The 19,053-nt window shown below is 47.1% G+C and overlaps 1 protein-coding gene across 2 annotated transcripts in view; it reads left to right on the top strand.

Annotated features, from left to right (window-relative positions):
- Adra1b (adrenoceptor alpha 1B) overlaps nucleotides 1–19,053 on the top strand; it is a 100,876-nt gene that overhangs the window by 47,451 nt on the left and 34,372 nt on the right. For both annotated transcript variants that reach the window (XM_046462193.2, XM_046462189.2), the window contains exons 3-4: nucleotides 4,202–4,263; nucleotides 4,783–5,924. In XM_046462193.2, coding sequence (XP_046318149.1) covers nucleotides 4,976–5,924 — 949 coding nt within the window. In that variant the 5' untranslated portion in view covers nucleotides 4,202–4,263; nucleotides 4,783–4,975. The remainder of the gene's footprint in view (nucleotides 1–4,201; nucleotides 4,264–4,782; nucleotides 5,925–19,053) is intronic.

Below are 19,053 nucleotides of genomic sequence, written 5' to 3'. Positions count from 1 at the left end.
TATCTGGGAGCAGAGGGGAACAAAAATTATGCTTTGAGTCCCCACAGAGCCCAGTATGCTTCATGGACCAATGCCTCATACCTCTAATTCTTTTTGCTTTTTCAGTCTCATTTACTAAGGTCTTTGCATACTAACTGTGCTATTAGCCCTGGGACTTCACGCAAGTCATTTAACCACTCTGAACCTCAGTTTCCTCATCTATAAAATGTCCATAAAAACAGCATTTTCCTGGAAATATTATTAGAATTAAATGAGCCAATAGGCACAAGACACTTTGGACCAATGCCTAGCACCCACTGTGTGTCCAGTAACTCCTGACTTAAAGAATGACTGTTGCTCTGCACTAGGTAGTTTATACACAGGTAGGGACTATGATGATCTTCATCTCCCATGTAAAGAAACTGGGTGCCCAAAATAGTTACATGACTTGCCTAAGAGCACACAGATAATGAATTAGTGGAACTGGGACATAAACCCAGGTCTATGGGATGCCAGAGTTTTGGCTCTTCACTTTACTCTTCTACCCAAGGTCACATTAGCAACTATTAAGGATGGAAGTAAGATTAGAATCCAAGTCAGTTCTCAACTCCTTGGCAGACCAAATCCTGCGTGGGAGGCAGGGGAGGCTGGCCCAAGGAGCACCTCTGCAGAACCTTCTCTCTGGGATGGTTCTGCCTCTCCTCCCTGACCTCTGCCTCACTCATGACCCCGATCACATTCTGTTTCCTGCTGTAATTTCCTTCAGGCTAACGTGAAGCCTTCTGCTGCATTTTTTTTTTTTAATCTCAGTCTGGTGCAAAGAGAAGGATACAAGCTTTGGAGCCAGACAATGAAGCTTTGCATACCAATGTTGCTTACTCACTGAATGGCCTTGGCCATGTCACAGAACCTCCCTGAACCTCAGTTTCCTCATTTGTAAAATGAGGATAATTCCCTGCCCACAGTTCTAGTACAGCACTTGACACATAGTAGGTACTCTCTGAAAGGTGAAGTACTGTTAGTATCATTCCTCACCTTGCCCCGGGGCTAGGTTTTCATTCGCTTAGTCAATTTACCTCTGTTGGAGCCACGACACCCAGCGTGGTAACTTGCAGAAGAGATGCTCCTGTAAATCTCTAGTGGAATTGAAAACTAGGGAGAGGATCGTACAAAACCGCATGATCACAGGTGAGAGATCTCCTCTCCTAGAGGCCCTAAACAGATCCCTGAATCTGCCAGCCTCAGTTTCCCCACCAGTCAAGTTCTGTGACAGCTTCTCCCAGAGGGCTCACAGAAATGAAAGTTTGCAACTTCAGAGATTTCTAATGTAATAAGATGGATAATGAAAAGATTCTTCTTTCCCAAGCCTCGAGTGAGTCAGAGCTCTGTGCTTGGCTTTGCCCCAGGGAGTACCGAGAAAATGAAATATCGTCTGCATCCTCATGACACCTAAACAAACGGTCAGTTGCATGGGTCAAAAAATCAGCCAGAAGGGTTAAGTGAGGGGAAGGGAAGAAAGCAAGAAAATGACTATCCGCAAAGGCTGCTTGGTGGGGTCCCGCTAGTGGCCACTATTAAAGCTAATACCTGTTTGCTTTCTGGCGGGATGTTTGTTTTGCCTTTGCAAAAGATGCTGGTCAATGACAACATGTCTGAAACCCGCAAGGATCCTGCATTTCTGTATCTGCCTCAATAGTCTCTTCCACATCCTGACACCTGAAGCAGGACACAAGTTCTCACCAAGCAACAAATTATCCTCTTTCATAATAAAGATAAACCAGGTCTGAATCTCAGATTTGCCCTTTTTCTTTTTTGTTCTCCTGGCCTTTTGCCACCATAAAAAAAAAATGTCTGCTAGGCTGAGTTCTCACATTGCAGCTGGTAACTGTGATTATGTAGACACGGCCTCTGTAAATTCAGTGGTGTGTTGCTGGCTGCTCAATAGCTGGTGAAATTAATGCCCAGGGAAGTGGGAAATGGGCCACCACAATCAAAATGTGGACTTGGAACTTGCTCTTCTTTCTGTCCCACCCTTCCTCACCCTGCATCCCTCTGCCTCTGTGCTAATCACCAGCTTTGTGCCAGTTCACTGGCATTCTCTCCCTCCCCTGACTTTCTCTTGGGAGTAAAACACTTCAAGAGAAGCTCCATCATCCCAGACTTGAAAATCCATGGGGATGGTGGGAGTGAGTGGCTGGCACACACCCCCACCCCACTGTGGAAGATGCATGGGAGAAAGGACAGCAGGGATGCCTTCCAGGTCCATTTTATCCAGCATAGAAAGCTAACAACCTGGAGCTAGGGCATTTCAAAAGATCACCTGCACCAGACCCTCTCTCCAGACAAATTAGCACATGTGCCTCAAGACCAAGGACCACCTCACCTTCCCATTAAGATCCTTGGCAGAGACATGCCCGAGCTGTACCAGTCTCACACCCCACTGTGTGAGTTACAAGAGGCTGTCCTGGGTGGCTTGCTTCTGCAGCAGGGGAAGGAACTGGGGAAACATAATTTCATAATCAGCTCTGCCCCGACCAGCCCCCGAAGCTGGTCAGTTTCCTCTGCCCCCTGTACCACTTCCACAATGGGAAGATGGACAAAGGCTCTGAGAATTCCTACAGGTTTCCATTACTATACACGTGTGAATCTCTCATTGTAAAATCTTCAGGTACAAGTTAGGCCAATTTAATTGAAATGGGAAAAAAAATCTGTTTTTAGAGCTATCTCTAGCACAGGTTTTTGTTTTTTTTAACCTCAGGGAAAAATCTTTGAAATTGGGTATTTTGTGCATTTATGGAAGCTATATTTTAGTAGGAGAAGATAAACCCTTAGATAGATGCATAATGACCACCTGCACTCCTCTCTGGAAAATAAAAATAAAAAGAGATTAAGAATCCACCTTTAAATTGAAGAGCTTAGATGTAAATTACACCTAGAGACTATGGCTTTCCCCTTAATATCAAGCTACAGGGCTTCTCAAAGGCGGGAGAAGTTGACTGTGGACTGAAGTAAAAGGAGATGTTGGGCTTGACTTTTTAATCTCTAGCTGCCACTGCCCATTGCTCTGCTACATGTCACTAGCCATGTGAACTTAGGAATTTGCTAACTCTCTATAAATCACCATTTTCTCATCTGTCCATGGAAAACAGTGTGCCCCTCTCAAAGAATTGTTGTGAAGAGAAAAAAAATTGAATATTGGCTATCAATAAGAGTTCAACAAATGCAATTCCATGCAATACAGTAGCTCAGACCCCAAAATGTACCACTTACAAGACGGCTCCATCTACCATAATCCCTCTATCCCCTACATTTCCTCTAAGGGGCAAGGTGACTAAGCACTCAACTTTGGAGCAGATCTCACAACTGGGTTTCATTCCCGGCTCCTCTCCTTGATGGCTGGATGGGCGTGGACAAAGAATTCAGCTTCTCCATAACTTGGTGTCCCATCCTCAAGATATAAATAAGGAGGAGAATAATTCTTCCCTCATAGGGCTGTGGGGAAAAAAAAAATGTAAAGAGAAATTAACATGCTGTCCAGGACATAAGTGTTGGTTAACTGTTAACTAGCACAGAACTCTTCCTGGGCTTTTCTCAGCTTGCACTTTCTCTCCTAAGTACCATTCACCCACCTCTGGAAATATGTCCCTGCAGCTGCAGGTCCAACATAGATATAAGGCAGAAAGGAAAGAAAACCTGTCCCCAGATGTTGGGCTGTCTCTTCCCCTTCACCCGCTAGATAAACAACTAGCTTCTTTCCTCCTTCCTGCCTCAAGAATCACTTGGGTGACATCCCCAGCACCCATTTAAAAATTTAAAATCTGCGCCCCTCCCGCCCCCCCACACACACACTGAATTTCCCTCTCCTTGCTCTATTTTCTCCCTGTCATTAGATGATAAACCACATAATTTGCTTATTTATTATCCCTAACGCGTCATCAAGTGATATATCACTGGCATGGAAGCTCCTGGAGGACAGGAGTCTGTGTGTGCCTGTTCAGTTGCCACACCCTCGGAGCCTAGAAGTGAGCGGGGCGACAGTGGGTGCTTGGTAAAGCTCACTGGGTGAGTAAGTGCGGGAGCGAATGAACGAATGAATGAAGAGAAGCCTCCAGGCTTTATTGACACCAAAGAGGTTGCCACGGGGAGATCAAGGGTGGGGTCTGGTCTCGGATCTGATTCAAGACCCCACCGCCTGCCTCACCCTGGATTCTTCCTCCTTTAGGGACCGGACGGGTGGCACCTCCTGTTAAATCAGGGTCTGACTCCAGGAGCCCCCAGTTAGAAGTAAGCACCCCACCCCACCCCACTTTGGGAACCCAAGAGTGAATAGAAGGGAAAATAATCCCCGAGGGCCCCCCTGGGGATGGCGGGGTGGGGAATCCCACGCCCAGGTCCCGGCTCTCAGCCCCCGCCCCTGCCAGGGCTGGCCCGGCCGGGAGCGGCGGGGGCGCGGCCGGCCGCCAGGCTGACCCGGGTGGCGGCGTCGGGGCTGCGGGCGCCTTGGCTGGACCCGCATTGCCCCCTAGTGCCGCGCGGAGTCAGGACGCCGGGCTCCCCCGCCTGATGTCACCGCCGTGCAGTCAGCCCAGAGGCGGCTCATTGAAAGCAGACCCTCCTCGGCTCTCGCTGGGCGGAGGAGGCGCCGCGCACCGCAGACCCGCCGCGGGCCGGGCACAGCCGGGCGCCGCGCCTGCCGCCCCCTCCGCCGCCGCTCCCCGCCAGCCCGGCCCGGCGCGCCTGACGTGGACCATTAAACTTGGAGCTGCCGCCTCGTCCCCTCTCTTCTCCTCCTCCCTCTGACAGGCTAGCGAGCAGCTCGGTGCAGGCAGGAGACGCGCTGCCGGGCTGGACTGCCCGGGGGACATGCCTTCTCGCCAGGAGGACGCCTCTGGGAAGACCACCGCCGGGGAAGCAAAGTTTCAGGGCAGCTGAGGAGCCTTCGCCGCAGCCCTTCCGAGCCCAATCACCTCCCTGGCTATGGAGGGCGGACTCTAAAATGAATCCCGATCTGGACACCGGCCACAACACATCAGCACCTGCCCGCTGGGGAGAGTTGAAAAATGCCAACTTCAGTGGCCCCAACCAGACCTCGAGCAACTCCACACTGCCCCAGCTGGACATCACCAGGGCCATCTCTGTGGGCCTGGTGCTGGGCGCCTTCATCCTCTTTGCCATCGTGGGCAACATCCTAGTCATCTTGTCTGTGGCCTGCAACCGGCACCTGCGGACGCCCACCAACTACTTCATCGTCAACCTGGCCATTGCCGACCTGCTGTTGAGCTTCACTGTCCTGCCCTTCTCGGCTACCTTGGAGGTGCTCGGCTACTGGGTGCTGGGGCGCATCTTCTGTGACATCTGGGCGGCCGTGGACGTCCTGTGCTGCACGGCCTCCATTCTCAGTCTGTGCGCCATCTCCATCGATCGCTACATTGGGGTACGCTACTCTCTACAGTACCCCACTCTGGTCACCCGGAGGAAGGCCATCTTGGCGCTCCTCAGTGTCTGGGTGTTGTCCACGGTCATCTCCATTGGGCCTCTTCTTGGCTGGAAGGAGCCGGCGCCCAACGACGACAAGGAATGCGGGGTCACCGAAGAACCCTTCTATGCCCTCTTCTCCTCCCTGGGCTCCTTCTACATCCCTCTGGCGGTCATCCTGGTCATGTACTGCCGAGTCTACATCGTGGCCAAAAGGACCACCAAGAACCTGGAGGCGGGAGTCATGAAGGAGATGTCCAACTCCAAGGAGCTGACCCTGAGGATCCACTCCAAGAACTTTCACGAGGACACCCTCAGCAGTACCAAGGCCAAGGGCCACAACCCCAGGAGTTCCATAGCTGTCAAACTTTTTAAGTTCTCCAGGGAAAAGAAAGCAGCCAAGACCTTGGGCATTGTGGTCGGCATGTTCATCTTGTGTTGGCTTCCCTTCTTCATCGCTCTCCCTCTTGGTAAGTTGGGGACTGGCAGAGGGGAACTGACCATTTTGAGCTCGAGGGTTTCCTGAGGAGCTAACTCTAAAGTTTTTATGTGGCTTTTGTTTTTTATGCAGTCTCTGTGTATTTGGAGATTGGATAATGTTGTTTGTTCTGCAAAGGCTTTGCAGATTGGGGAGCTGGCTACAAACCAACTCAGGTGTCAGTGGCACATGCTAAGGTACTAGGCACTTGAAATAGAACCTCAGGAGGAAAATCTGGGATAAGGAATGACTCACTCAACAGCCTCGGTTTAATAATTAAAAAGGACATTGGCTTGAGCATCACACCAGCGTTATTTCGGTAGTAATGATGTGCTGGCTTAGGCGGCGTCACTAATGCAGCATACCAAATAGTTTGTAGTTACTGCAGACGCGTCGTTTGGGAAGCAGGGAGGCAGCTCACACACAGAAAGGCAGTGTTCATTCAGCATTTCCAGGGCTCTTGCAGAGACCACGTTTCTCCAGAGCGTTGCAGAGGCTGCAGTCTCCCCCTCCTCCCTCACTGCTGTCTTTCATCTCAATGCGCTGCCTTCATTATCAGTTAGTAGGAACATTTTACAGCCACACAGCCCCATAGGGCCTTTAAGTTATCTGAAGCTTGAGGTTTAAAAGAGAAAATGACTAGAGGGTCACATGTTCTCGGTTTTCATTTCACCCCAAAATGTTCCCAACTCTGGTGATTTACGGAATGCCCAGAATTAAATTATAATAGACCCTCCCCTTCAACTGCAAGATTCCAGGTCCTGGAAAGACAGAATGCAGTGTGTCCTTCCCCTTTGACAACAATGTGTCCATCTTATTTTATATTGTGGTCCTACTAACTGAATTGTTCAAAAGGCTACCTGATTTCTTCTAAGGTCTGGCTGGGGGTAAACCTAGAGAAGGATATTGTGACCTGTGGTTCCCATGGCCTGGGAAAACCTTGTCCCCTTTCTGGGGCACTGATCTGCTTTGATTTTTTCTATCCCTGGGGAGCAGCAACTAAATGAAAGGAGGTGATCATGGCACATGACTTGTCATGATATTGGGAGAGGTGTCAGTGCCACATGCCATAGACCACATACACCTGCAATCCCACCCAGTCTCAGAAATGAATATAACCAAACCCCTCAAGCAACCAAAATTGTGAAGTCACGCTCCTTTAGAGAAAAAGGTGAATGGAAAGAAAGCACACTGATATCAAGAGTTTTCATTGTTAAAAAAAAGAAAGAAAGAAAAAAGCCATTTAAGCTACTCTCCATATTATCTTTCCTTAAGGCCGGCTTGCAGGCTAATGCCTTTGAGAAATATTTTCAATGACGAGGGTTAAGTGGAAAGGGCTTGAAGTTCTATGCCAGGAATGGTCATATCCCACTGCAAGCAAGCTTGCTTCTCTTTCCCATAGTCTCAGGGTCCTTTTGCAGGTGGATGACAGTTCACACTGCCTGGGGCCATGGCAAAGATCATGGTTGTATAGAGTTTATTTGGTCTTTTATTAGTCACATGACCTCAGGCAAAGGATCACTCCTGTATGAGCCTCAGCTTCTTCATCTATGAAATGGGGCTACTTAGTATTTACTCCATGGAGTTTGCACTAATGCATGGAAAAGACAGTCCAAAATGTAGCACATCACAGACACTCAGTGAAAGTTAGCTATTGGTACTACAAACCAAACCCAATCGTTCCCTCGGGTATAATAATGTATCTCCTCCTTTACTCACTTGTGTTACTAACTCACAATTGTTACTAATGGCTCAGAAGAGAACTGGGTCTTTCTCTTTCCTTCCTTCTGTCCTTGCCTACCAGCCTACAGAGGCTGTGACCTCTGTGATGCTCAAGAAGGAAAAGGCTTTCATGGGTTGCAGAGATGATCAGAGTTGCAGGCTTTGGCAGGGAAAATGGCTACAAGCAGACAAGAGGCTTACAGCACGTTGAAATGGAAAGAACCCTGCTCTGCTCTGCTCTGCTCTGGTGGTCAATATCAGCAGAGTTCTCATTTGAACTTTGCCATCCATTAGCTCTATGGTCCTAGACTTGTTGCTCTACCTCTCTGGGCTCCAGATCTCGTGTCTGGAGAACATCCTATGGAGATCAAGGGAAGTTAAATTTTAATAAATATCAGAATCACCTGTGAAACTTGATATTCATGTGGCCACCTGTGCCCAAGTCACAGAGAATCTAACTCAATAAAGCAGATGGATCCCTGGAATCTGCATGTTTCATCAGTACCCAGGGGATTCTGGAGAGGTGCTCCATAGAACAGGCTTTGAGAATTACTGATCAGAGGATCTGTCACTGTCCTTCAGAATCAATATCTTAGATGCCAAGATTAGATCTTCCCCAGCAAAACAGTGGTGTGGGAAGATGTGGCTCCTCTCTGGGTCCTGTGCTTAAGCAAGTCCACTGTTCTCATTCCCATTATCCTGCGATCCTTTCTGCCCCTTCCTTTCATCTCAGGTTCTTGGTTTCCATGCATAAGAAGTGAGGGCTTCTTGCCCTCCTTGACGCTCTCTGAGCTTGCTTCTCCTCTCCTAGAAAGGGAAACTTTCTGATTATTCATGCCATGATCTCCTTGGGACCTTCTGAGACATGGTACTTGAGCTGATGACCCCATCTCCATCCTTCTTCTTTGGAAATCAGACAGGTGAGGTGAGGAACATGGTCACCTGGCCTTGGGTTTGGGATGGACTCCAAAAGGTTCTCGACGTCTCCAACAAGGAAGGTGCATAATTAATGTTTTCTTAATAATTTAGGGAGAACATCCCCCCTAAAAAAATGGAGAGGTAGTTTTCCTACTTCATGTCAGTTAAAACAACACCCAAATAAAAGTAACATGAGGTAGAACAAATAGGTCCTTTGGAATCTGAAGAAAGTTCCAAATGCTAAATTTTCCATGAAGGACTTTTCACTCACAGGGGTGAAAGCAGATCCGGGGGTGACCGTGCTGGGCAAACAGAGCAGTGCAGGTAGGAGTGACCTCCTGTTGGTGCTAGACTTTCAGGTGCCTGGTTGGCATGAGATTTCCATAGTTGTGTTTGTCTTCTCCATGGGAGAGAAGGGTTGGGATTCCTTCTGGGAAGGAGGTAAAATAACCAGGCCCCCTACAGGATTCTACTCGGGGTGCCCCATTTGTTTTCCTTCTTCCCTTCTTTTTATTTTGGGGAGCAGGGTTGGGCTGCCCACAGAGCAGGGCGTCTTGTCTCTGTCTGTGCCCTTCCCACCCATGACACTCTCCTCACCTCCTCCCTACCCTTTCCCTGTGGCCTCAGACCAGTTGGACCAGGGACCAGTGCTCACTCACTCAGGATCAGGGATGGACTACACCAAACAAGGCCTCTTTATATCGCCCCTGGAATCAAGCCAGGGAGGGGCAGGAAATAATTGCAATAGAATATAGCAGTATTTCTACTCCATCCACTGTGAGGAAGACATCCAGTGGCACTGCAGTGCAGACCAACTTCCCCTGCCTGGGGCAGACCTGCTCAGGGTCCCCAGAAGTGGCCAGGCTATTGAGGGATACGCTTTGCAGTGTGGGGGGTGCAGGAAGGGGGGAAGCAGGAAGTGCTGGGCAGCCAACTAGTGGCCAGGCTTAGTGAGTTGTTTAGAAAACACTGGAGCCTTGCCTCACTCCAGATCTTTCTTCCGCCTTTTAAAATGCTGAATGAAAGGCATCAGGAAACCATTCTTGAACTAACTGCTTTCCCCTCCAAATAAATGAAGGTCAATTTCAAAGAAACAGTTGTGCTCACTACCGCACTGGAACCAAAGAGGATCCCTTCTCTCCATGGATCTGACTCTCTGGCCCTCTCATTCAAATGGGGGCTGAAGGATGTCCAGCCCCCACAAGCACAAGGCAGAAGGAGGGTCTCCGAGATGACTCATGACTTGGGACAGATGCACCCCCACAAATACGTTATTCCTCAGCCCTGAGATTCCCAAGCACAGGGGTTAGGGTTGCCCAAAGGAAAGCATTTGGTTGGAGTGTGTGGTAATGGAGGAGTTTTTACACACAGGAATCCTTCAAATACATTTGACTATTTATTTATTCCTAAGGAAAAATTTCCTAAAGATCTACTGTGTGCTAGACTCTGTACTAGGCACTGGGTCATAAAACCAAAGGCCAACCTGGGCCCCATGTGCATGATCAATCTGTGATTATTGAGCACTTACTTCATGACAGACATCCTGCTGGGCCTCCCAGAGACTTTGCCCTATTAATCCTCCCAGAGCTACCTGACTGGAGAGAGTAACTGCTCCCCATGTACAGATGGACACACTGAAGCTCCATGAGGTTAGATCCTTGCCCAAGGTCACCAGACAAGTAAGCAATAAGGCCAAGAGTTGAGTCTTGGTCTGTCAGAACAGGCCGTACCTGTTTCTCTGCACCGAGGAGATGTCTGGCCTTTTCTGCTTTCTGGTAGCAACCTGCTGTCACATCACATGTTCTCCAGGAAGCCCAGAGCCACCCTGTCAAGGGCGGGGTTATGATGCTTCTGTTGCAAAAAACCTGCCCACTCCTGAGAAAACACCAACCCATGAAGTGTCATGGCAGTCCATCTATGTTCAAGTCCAGAGCTAGATTTTCTCCATGCTCCCTGCATTGTTTCTTGCTAAGGTCTCTTAGGACTGGGCACTTGGTCAGTCACCCAACAAAAGGGGAAAAGCTGGAGGGACCTTACCCATCTAGGGATGTGAGTCCAGATCTTAAATCATATGTTCATTCAGTTGCTGAATATATATGGATTTATTGAGTGGCTACTGTGTCCAGGCATTTTACTGGAGAAACCTCGGTAACATATTAGTTCTGTTCCATAGAATTTAGTTCTAGTAGGGAACCAGGAACAACCCACAAATGAACATGAATGCAAATTGTGATAAGTGATTTGAAGGGAAGAGATGCTACTGGAAAGACATAACAGGGATCTGTCTAACACGGGGTTCTTGGGGGATCGAGAGTTAGGCAGAAGGAACCCCAAATAGTTTGGAGGAGCTAATTCAGTGAAGGGGGCAGGTAGGAAAAGAATCCATGCAAAAGGAAGATCACACCTAAAAGACTAGAGGTAGGAGATGGTGGGGAACTAACCGGGTCTGGAGGATAAAAGGGAGGTGGGTACAAATCAAGGCTGCAGGCACAGGTAGAGGCCAGACCATGCAGGGACTTTCAAGCCACATTAAGGATTTGAGATTTTTATCTTAAGTGCATTGGCCACTATGGGGTGATCTGAAGCAGACAAAAGATCCTCTCTGAATAGTGTCTTTGAAAGATGACTCAGGCAACCATGTGGAGAGCAGATGACAGACTAGACACGCGGAGGCCCAGCAAGTCCAGGGAGAGGTGATGGTGACTTAGACCAGGCTGGTGACGGTGGAGGTGGTAAGAAGCAGATGGATTCAAGGATTTGGGGGTGGATTGGGGACGGCCTAGGAAGGTTAGTGAGTGAAAGAAATGTGTCCATAATCACTCTGAGGTTTGGGGATGGAGCTGCCTAGGTACTGTGTGTTGAGATGGGGGGTGCAGGGCAGAGGGTGAGCAAGTAGAGCCAGAGGATTCCTCACAGGCTCTTCCTCAGACCATTATTCAGGGCTCAGAAGATGCCATGCTGGGATTAACCCACCAGATACCCATGAGTCAAACCGACAGAATGTCAAACCCAAAGTCATGGGCCTCAACCCTCACTATTCCTAAGAGACATCTGGCAGGGGGATTGATTTTTAAAACATTGCTTCTTGGACCCCAACATAAACCTACTGTACCACATTCTCTTGTTGTAGGGTCAAGAATCTCAGATTTTAGGAGTTTGTTTTATTGATTGATTGATGGCAGTACTGAGGATTGAGCCCAGGGGTGCTCTACCACTGAGCTACACCCCCAGCACTTTTGATCTCATTTTGAGACAGAGTCTCACTAAGTTGACTGGACTGGCCCTGAACTCCAAACTGGCCTTTTGATCCTCCTTCCTCAGCCTCCTGAGTAGCTGGGACAAGCAAGAATCTCAATTTTTAACAAGTTTCCTCAGTGAATTCTTATGTAGCCAGCATGACAGACCTCCCTGTACCTAGGAATCTTCCCCTTCTCTACCCATCCCCCGCCTTTTTTTTTTTTTTTAATTTTCCTGCAAATTTCCTAAGTCTTAGAATCACAGGAGACACCACAGTGACTAGATAATAAATATCTGTGAGGAAAAGAAGGGAGGGACAAAGGAGTCATCCTCCTCCCAGCCATGAGATTCAATGGGCTGGGACAGAGGGGGCAGGAATGGAAAGGTGACATGTGACAATTATGCCTATCAGGTTCCACAGGATGGGAGCCAGTTGTGGAGGTACCCAGGCCTGCGGGGGCAAACTGGCCACAGAGGTGCCCGCAGATGCATGTGTAGCTGCATCAGAGATGGGCCTATTAAGATCTGTAATGCAGGGCACGGCTTTACCTGAATACATGTGTGGCTCATAAAAATAACTGATGGCCGCCGGCCTGCACTGGGAAATTGCTTTCTCCCATACCTGGAGGACGCTTCTGCAGTCCTCCTGCTCTCTGACCACGTCTGATCATAATAATACTGAGAACTACCATTTATTAGGTCTCGCCAGCGGCCAGCTGACCAGTGCTGCTCCCTGCTGGGGTGTTGCCTAGGCGGCCTGTCCCTTACTCCTCTCCACAGGCTTGTCAGTAGGTGCTGTTATTGTCCCCATTTTACAGGTGGGGAAATGGAAGCTCGGGGAGATTGAGTAATTGACCTCAGGCCCCCAGCTCATCAATGGCAAGACCTGGGTTCAAATTCAGACAGCCCGATGGGCTTGTCACTGGAGGATGCCGAGGGGTGGGGCTCTGAGCCCCAGTTTGAGGAGGTGCAAGAAGGAACTGGGGAAATCAGAGTCTGTTCTGAGAAGGGCAAAAGGGAAAGGCAGACAGCTGCCAATCATTCAGCAACCAAGGGGCAGCAGATCCCGGAGAACACAGCAGAAAAGAAGTAAGAGACGTCAAAATTGCTCTTATTGCTGATTACTTTAGAAGAGTTTTTTCAGCTTCATAACTTATTATTGGTAAAGTCACACGTGTTTTTTTTTTAAAGATTTTTATCAAATTTGGTAAACCACATAAACTTTAGAAGACTTTTTCATAGTTTCCAGCCACATACATTTCAGACTGCATTCATCTCCACCTCCACCCACCTATCTTTGGTACCAGAACCCCAAGACACTCCCCTATCACAGATCAGCCTCTAGTCCTTCTGCTGGATGTCATGAGGCCTGGCAAGAGGGCACCATGGACCAGAGTATTTCTGGACACCATTCTTCCACTTTGCAGTAACCGAGGCTGATGATGACCTAGCTACATGTGACGGCAAACCACATGCAAAAATCCAACAGAGCCCAGATGAAGTGTACCTTAACTCCTAGCTATTTCCCCTAAATGCTCACAGCCCTTTGAGGCTTGCCACCACCCAATGAGGTTAGCAATGGTGATGGCAGCAGCAGAGGGACGCTCATGTGAGCAGCCTGTGGTCTTCACTGATCATCGTTCATTGACCCTTACTTTGAAACTTCTGTAATGTCCTTGGGCCTCCCGAGCCTTGGAGGGCCCATGAAGAGGGAGGCTGAGTGGACATTCTTCATCTGCACCCAAACACTGCAGGATGCTCGCTCTAGCGACCTCAAGACCTACTTACCTTTCTCCTCTGCAAGCTGCAAACGTCTTGAAAGCAGTGATCAATCTTTCATCTCTGCCTGACCCGGGTGTTCACACAGCTGAATGGATAGATGGATGAATGAGCAGCATGGCTAGTTCAGCACAAGAATTAGGGTGGGGTCTAGTAGAATTATTTGCCATTTTCCAAATACCCTTTTTACCTTTTCCTTCCCTTGTGCCTTTGTTCAGATCGTTCCCTCCCCATCGCCACCACTGTGCTCTTCCCACACCCTCAGAATATCCAGATCCCACCCCTCCATAAGCACCCAGTTCTGATGACATCTTTCCCATGATGGATCCCTGGTTCTTGCGCCTTCTCCTGGCAGCAGTCCCTCCATTTATACCTGGTTTACAGTGCTTGTCATATTTGTCCCTGGGGACAAGGGCTGAGGTGCACATAGGTAGCAGTGCTACCAGGCTGCAAATCCCTGGAAGAGGACAGGCCCAGGTGTGTGTCCTCCTCTCGTCCTCTGTGCCCAGAGAAATGCACACAGTAGACGCTGTGACTCGTGCAACGTGTTCCAGACATCCTCTACACCCGAACCTCCCATAACCCATCAGGCAGGTATTAGTGTTGTTTTGCCATTTTATAAACAAAGAGATGGGCTTAGAGGGGTTCAATGCCTTATCATGCTCCTTGAACCTCCAAACACATTAAAAGAAGACTGCCATGGGCTATCTTCTTAAAAAAAAACAAAAAATGCCAATCAGTATGGTCAGGGAACAGTAAGAAAGATTGGATGGTTAAAGATCTTAGACTCCGGGAATGAGCTTGAAAACTGGGCAGTGCCTTCACTCTTTTAGGACTCTCACTCCACCCTCCTCTGGGGGAGATCCCCCTATTGCCAGTTGGCCCCCATTTCCACTCATTCTAAGTACCCCCGTCACCTCCCTCTCACCTGTGCCATGAATATAATCAGAGTTGATGCCCACAGAAGGAGGAAAGGAAGAAAGCATCCCAGTGATTTTGTAGCTGGGCCAGATTAAGACCTTTAGAGACTCAAGTTATAGAGACAGGAATGTCATTCTAAATGGAAACGCGCACGCGCACACACATACACATGGAGCCTTGAAATAGATGTAAACCAGGCCAACAACATTCTGAATTCAGCTAGACGTGGGAGCAAAAGCCTATGATCCCAGTGACAGTGGGGGGCTGAGGCAAGAAGATTACAAGTTCAAAGTCAGCCTCAGCATCTTAGCAAGGCCCCAATCAACTCAGTGAGACCTGTCTCTAAATAAAATACAAAAAGGGGCTGAGGACGTGGATCAGTGGTTAAACACTCCTGGGTTCAATCCCTAGTACCCAGAAAAAAAAAATAATACAATCAAAGGCAAATTTTATTTTATTCAATTTCTTTATTTATTTATTTTGGTGCTAGGGGTTGAACCCAGGGCCTCACTTATGTTATGCATATGCTGTATGTGAGCCACACGCCAGCCTCCGATTTCTTTTCTATCAAATTATCTCCCAGAAAAAGTGGAGGTGCCCCAGCTCTGCTAACACTCTAAAGACACCCTGGGTCAGTGTGCTGGTTGGCGAAGCTCTGCCACTAATGCAATGACCACATGCCCCAGTTTGCCCTAGCCAGTCCTCTTCATGCCTGGCGTAAAAGTGTGATTATTATCATGTAACATATATAATCTCTGTCTATTCTCTAAAAATCACAGTTGGAACAAGAGAAGTGTCTCCTTATTTTTAAGCTGAGTGTCTTTACCTTGGGGACATCCAGTAGTACCCCAGTTTCGTGTCAGACCCTATGGTAGGGAGGAGACAGGAGCCAGCAGCCACAGGCTCAGCAGGCCAGAGGAAGGTCCCTCAGGAGAGGCCTGAGTGAGAAGGGTACAACTCAGCACAGTGCCCTTAATGAGAAGCGAGGGTTGTTGTAAATATCGGTCTAAAGTTTTTAAATAAAGTATTCTTCATTTACCCTGTTGCCCTGGTGACACGAGCAAGTGACCCAGCCAGGATTGGAATCTACATCTGGCTGACCCCTAAATACTGAATGAATGAATGGATGGATGGATGGATGGATGGAATGGTCAATTTGGGCACAAGACGAATGGTGTCACTGAATGACAGGTGTCCGCAAAATGTAGATGAGAGAGAAAGAAGGGTTGGCAGCTGTAAGACTGGGCAGAGGAGAAGGAAGGTGAGCTGTGAGTTTTGTCCCATCCATCGTCCCCTCCTGCATGACAGCATGAGTCAGCCCCCCATGTGGTGGAATCCATCCCAGCAGCCTGTGTCCTTTGTACTCTGCCCACACTCTTGGCCACACCCACTGGTGGCACATCTGAGCCCCTTTTGGCGCAGACACGTCGCACACTGTGCTATAGAAGTTCCACCAACGAGCAGTTCAGGCTGAAATGTTCAGAAACAGAATGTTCTAGCACATGCAAGCCCACCATTCCGCACAGAGCCCTTTAACTTTTTTCTGGGGTGTCTGCCCATGGAGTCTTGCTCCCTCTGTGCTTTCTCTCTCGCCTGCTGGGATGAATTTGGGGCTTGGCTTTGCACACATTTTGGAATTCTTCTTTAAGATAGTGTTTGCTGCCGGGCTAACAGGCATGGCTTACAGGCTGATCTCAGTGCCCTGGCTGGGCCCCAGAAGGAGGTTAAAATGGAACCAAGGGCAAGCAGGGCTCACTGTCATTCGCAGGCCCTGGCCCCGGGGCTCACACCACCAGCTCAGGGCTGGGCAGAGATCCAGGAAGGCAGCTGGTCAGGGAAGAGGAGAATCCACCAACAGGAACAACAACAAAAATTTACATCTTCGGTTCCTCTGTTCAGGCCATTCACTGCCCCCTGGCATCCAGAGACTGTGGTAGGGTCCCTTCCTCACCTCCATGAACGTCCCCCCCCACCCAGTGTCCACTTGTGGCTCCTTGGCCACAGCCCTCAGGACTTCCACTAGAGTTCTTGGATTTCTTTGTTCCTCTGATCACCTCGGCAATCCGATAAAGCCCCTTCTCAGAGTCGACATGTGAAAGAAAAGACATAGGATTTCAAAGCAATTCAATTATTTTGAAATACAGTTGTTGTTATTACGTTGAAAAGCAAATTTATTGTAGAGTAAAAAAAAAAGTCCTTCTTAGCATATTAAATAAACAAGATCTAGTGGCAAGTCAAATAAATAACTACTATAATTTTGAAGTAGTGACAAGTGGAAATATTTCAAGATATCTGCAACGAATGTAATGAGATATTATAAATCTGATTTCTTTGGTGACAAACCCTGCCGATTCTACCGTGGCTAGTTGCCTACATTCCTATGGAACGAAATGTAAACTTGGAGCCAAAGGCTTATTTTGTTTTGTTTTACAAAGTATTTTTCCCATCCAAGTTCATGGACCCCCAACTCCAGAACAAGAACCTAGCCTTAGGACCCCTGCAAGGGTATACTTTAGGATGTGAGGTACTCTTCTTTATCAAATAAAAAAAAATACTGTCTTAGGAACACAAGGAAATATTTTGCTTGATTTCTTGTATCGACTGTTTTAATCAACTAGTTTCTTTATTTAAAAATTATACCTAGACTTTTATTAAATTAGAAAGAAGAAAAAGAGAACAATGAAAAAGATTGCTGTCCAGACCCCAGGTTTGCATTTGATACTCCTTCTACAGCAGTTTAAGCCATTACCACATTATTTGTGCATGCTTCCAGAAATATTCTATTTATTTATAAGCATACATATACATATGCATGAATGTGAATGTATTAGAGTGTGTATGCCTGTGGAATGTGTGTATATTTATATTCTTTATTTTTACTGATGGTGTCACTTCATAAGCACTTCAGTGAAGGTTACATTTTTTACCCAACAGCCTTTTGGACATAGTCCTAACTTAGAATGTATGGTTACTGCTGTCTTTTTCATGGCTGCATAGTAATCCATTTTATATACTGTCATATTTGACTTACCAATTTCCAAATTGATTGATATTTAAGTTATTTTTTATCTTTTGATACTACAAAAATGTTGCAATGAATGCTATGCCTATCCCCACATGGTCAAGATAAAAATTCCTAGAAATGGAATAGTTGGGGCAAAGAATATTTGGTATTTGAGTTTTTTAGCCTCATTAGGTTTAGTTTTATTAAATAAAGCACAAAGTGATATTTAAAACCAATAGGTTACCCCTGTTCCTACTAATCAATCACTGAGGAAGAATGGTCATGATATCAACAAAAGAAAAGAGAAGTCATCAAATAATGTGCAATCCCATTTTCAAAAGCTATTAGCTTAGCCACTTTGAGGGGTAGAAGTTGACTATTAACTTTTTTATATCCTCTCTTATTTCACTCTATTTGTGATTAAGAACATTGAATTAAGAAAATTTAATAGAAGGCAAAATGGGTTTCAATAGAGTTAGAGTGGGGACTATTACACCATTTTATGATTTTAGAAGAAAAACTATCAGTGGCCAAAAGAAGAAAAGATGGTTGTATTTAGGTGTTTTTTTTTTAATCTAATTTTACAGTGTTCTAATTACTGGCCCTGACACTTAGAAATTCCTTTGCCCTCTTCTTTTGGTGGTTTATAACCCTGCTCACTCCCCCAGATCAAAAACATGTTGTCAGATTATTTGTGGATTTTTAAAATATTCTTTTCAAACCAAGAATTTTTCTTTCAGTAATAAAAAAATATTTCATACATGACCATAGGGTATAAAAAAGAAAAGTCATGCACAATCGTATCACCTTCCTCAGTTCCATTGGGCTGCTATCACAAAATGCCTCAAACCAGGTAATTTAGAAACAGCAGGAATTTATTGCTCACAAGCCTGTAAGCTGGAGAGTTCACAATTCAGCATGTGTTAAGGACCCATTGCTCATAGATGGCTCCTTCCGGGTGTCCTCCTGCTGTATAAAGGGAGAATAGGCTGCTCAGGCCTCTTCTCTAAGGGCGCTAATTCCTCTGAAGGTGGCTCTACCCTATGACCTGCTCACCTTCCAGATGACCCATCTTCCAACACCACTGCACTCGGGATTAGGTTCAAAATGTGAATTTAAGGGCGTAGGAGGCTCAAACATTCTTACCACAGCACCACCTCATTGCCATGTTTGATGTTTCCCTGTGGAACTTTCCAGAAGTGTGTGTGTGTGTGTATGTGTGTGCGTGTGCGTGCGTGTGTGTGTGCGCGCGCGCACGCGCACAACTTGGATCCCTATTGCTTTTTTGGCTAGTCATCAATCATGGACTTCTTCCGTATCAATAAACTAGAGTCTTTTCCATCATTGTTTTTCTCATCTGTTCAATGCTGCACGGAATTCCATAATAGATGTCACCATAAAGTACACACTCACATCAGGTGTGTAAGCAACTCACTTAACAAAAGCAAATGAGATAATAAATTAGAATAAATAAATAAATTTTAAACAACAACAACAGAAAAAAAAAAAGCAGGTGAGGCACACTCAAGGTGTTCAATTC

The sequence above is a fragment of the Marmota monax genome, unplaced genomic scaffold (genome assembly GCF_021218885.2).
Source record: "Marmota monax isolate L192 unplaced genomic scaffold, Marmota_monax_Labrador192_F-V1.1 WCK01_AAM20220418_F8-fsc00236, whole genome shotgun sequence".
Lineage (NCBI taxonomy): Eukaryota > Metazoa > Chordata > Mammalia > Rodentia > Sciuridae > Marmota > Marmota monax.
This window is presented reverse-complemented; position numbering and strand designations above follow the sequence as displayed.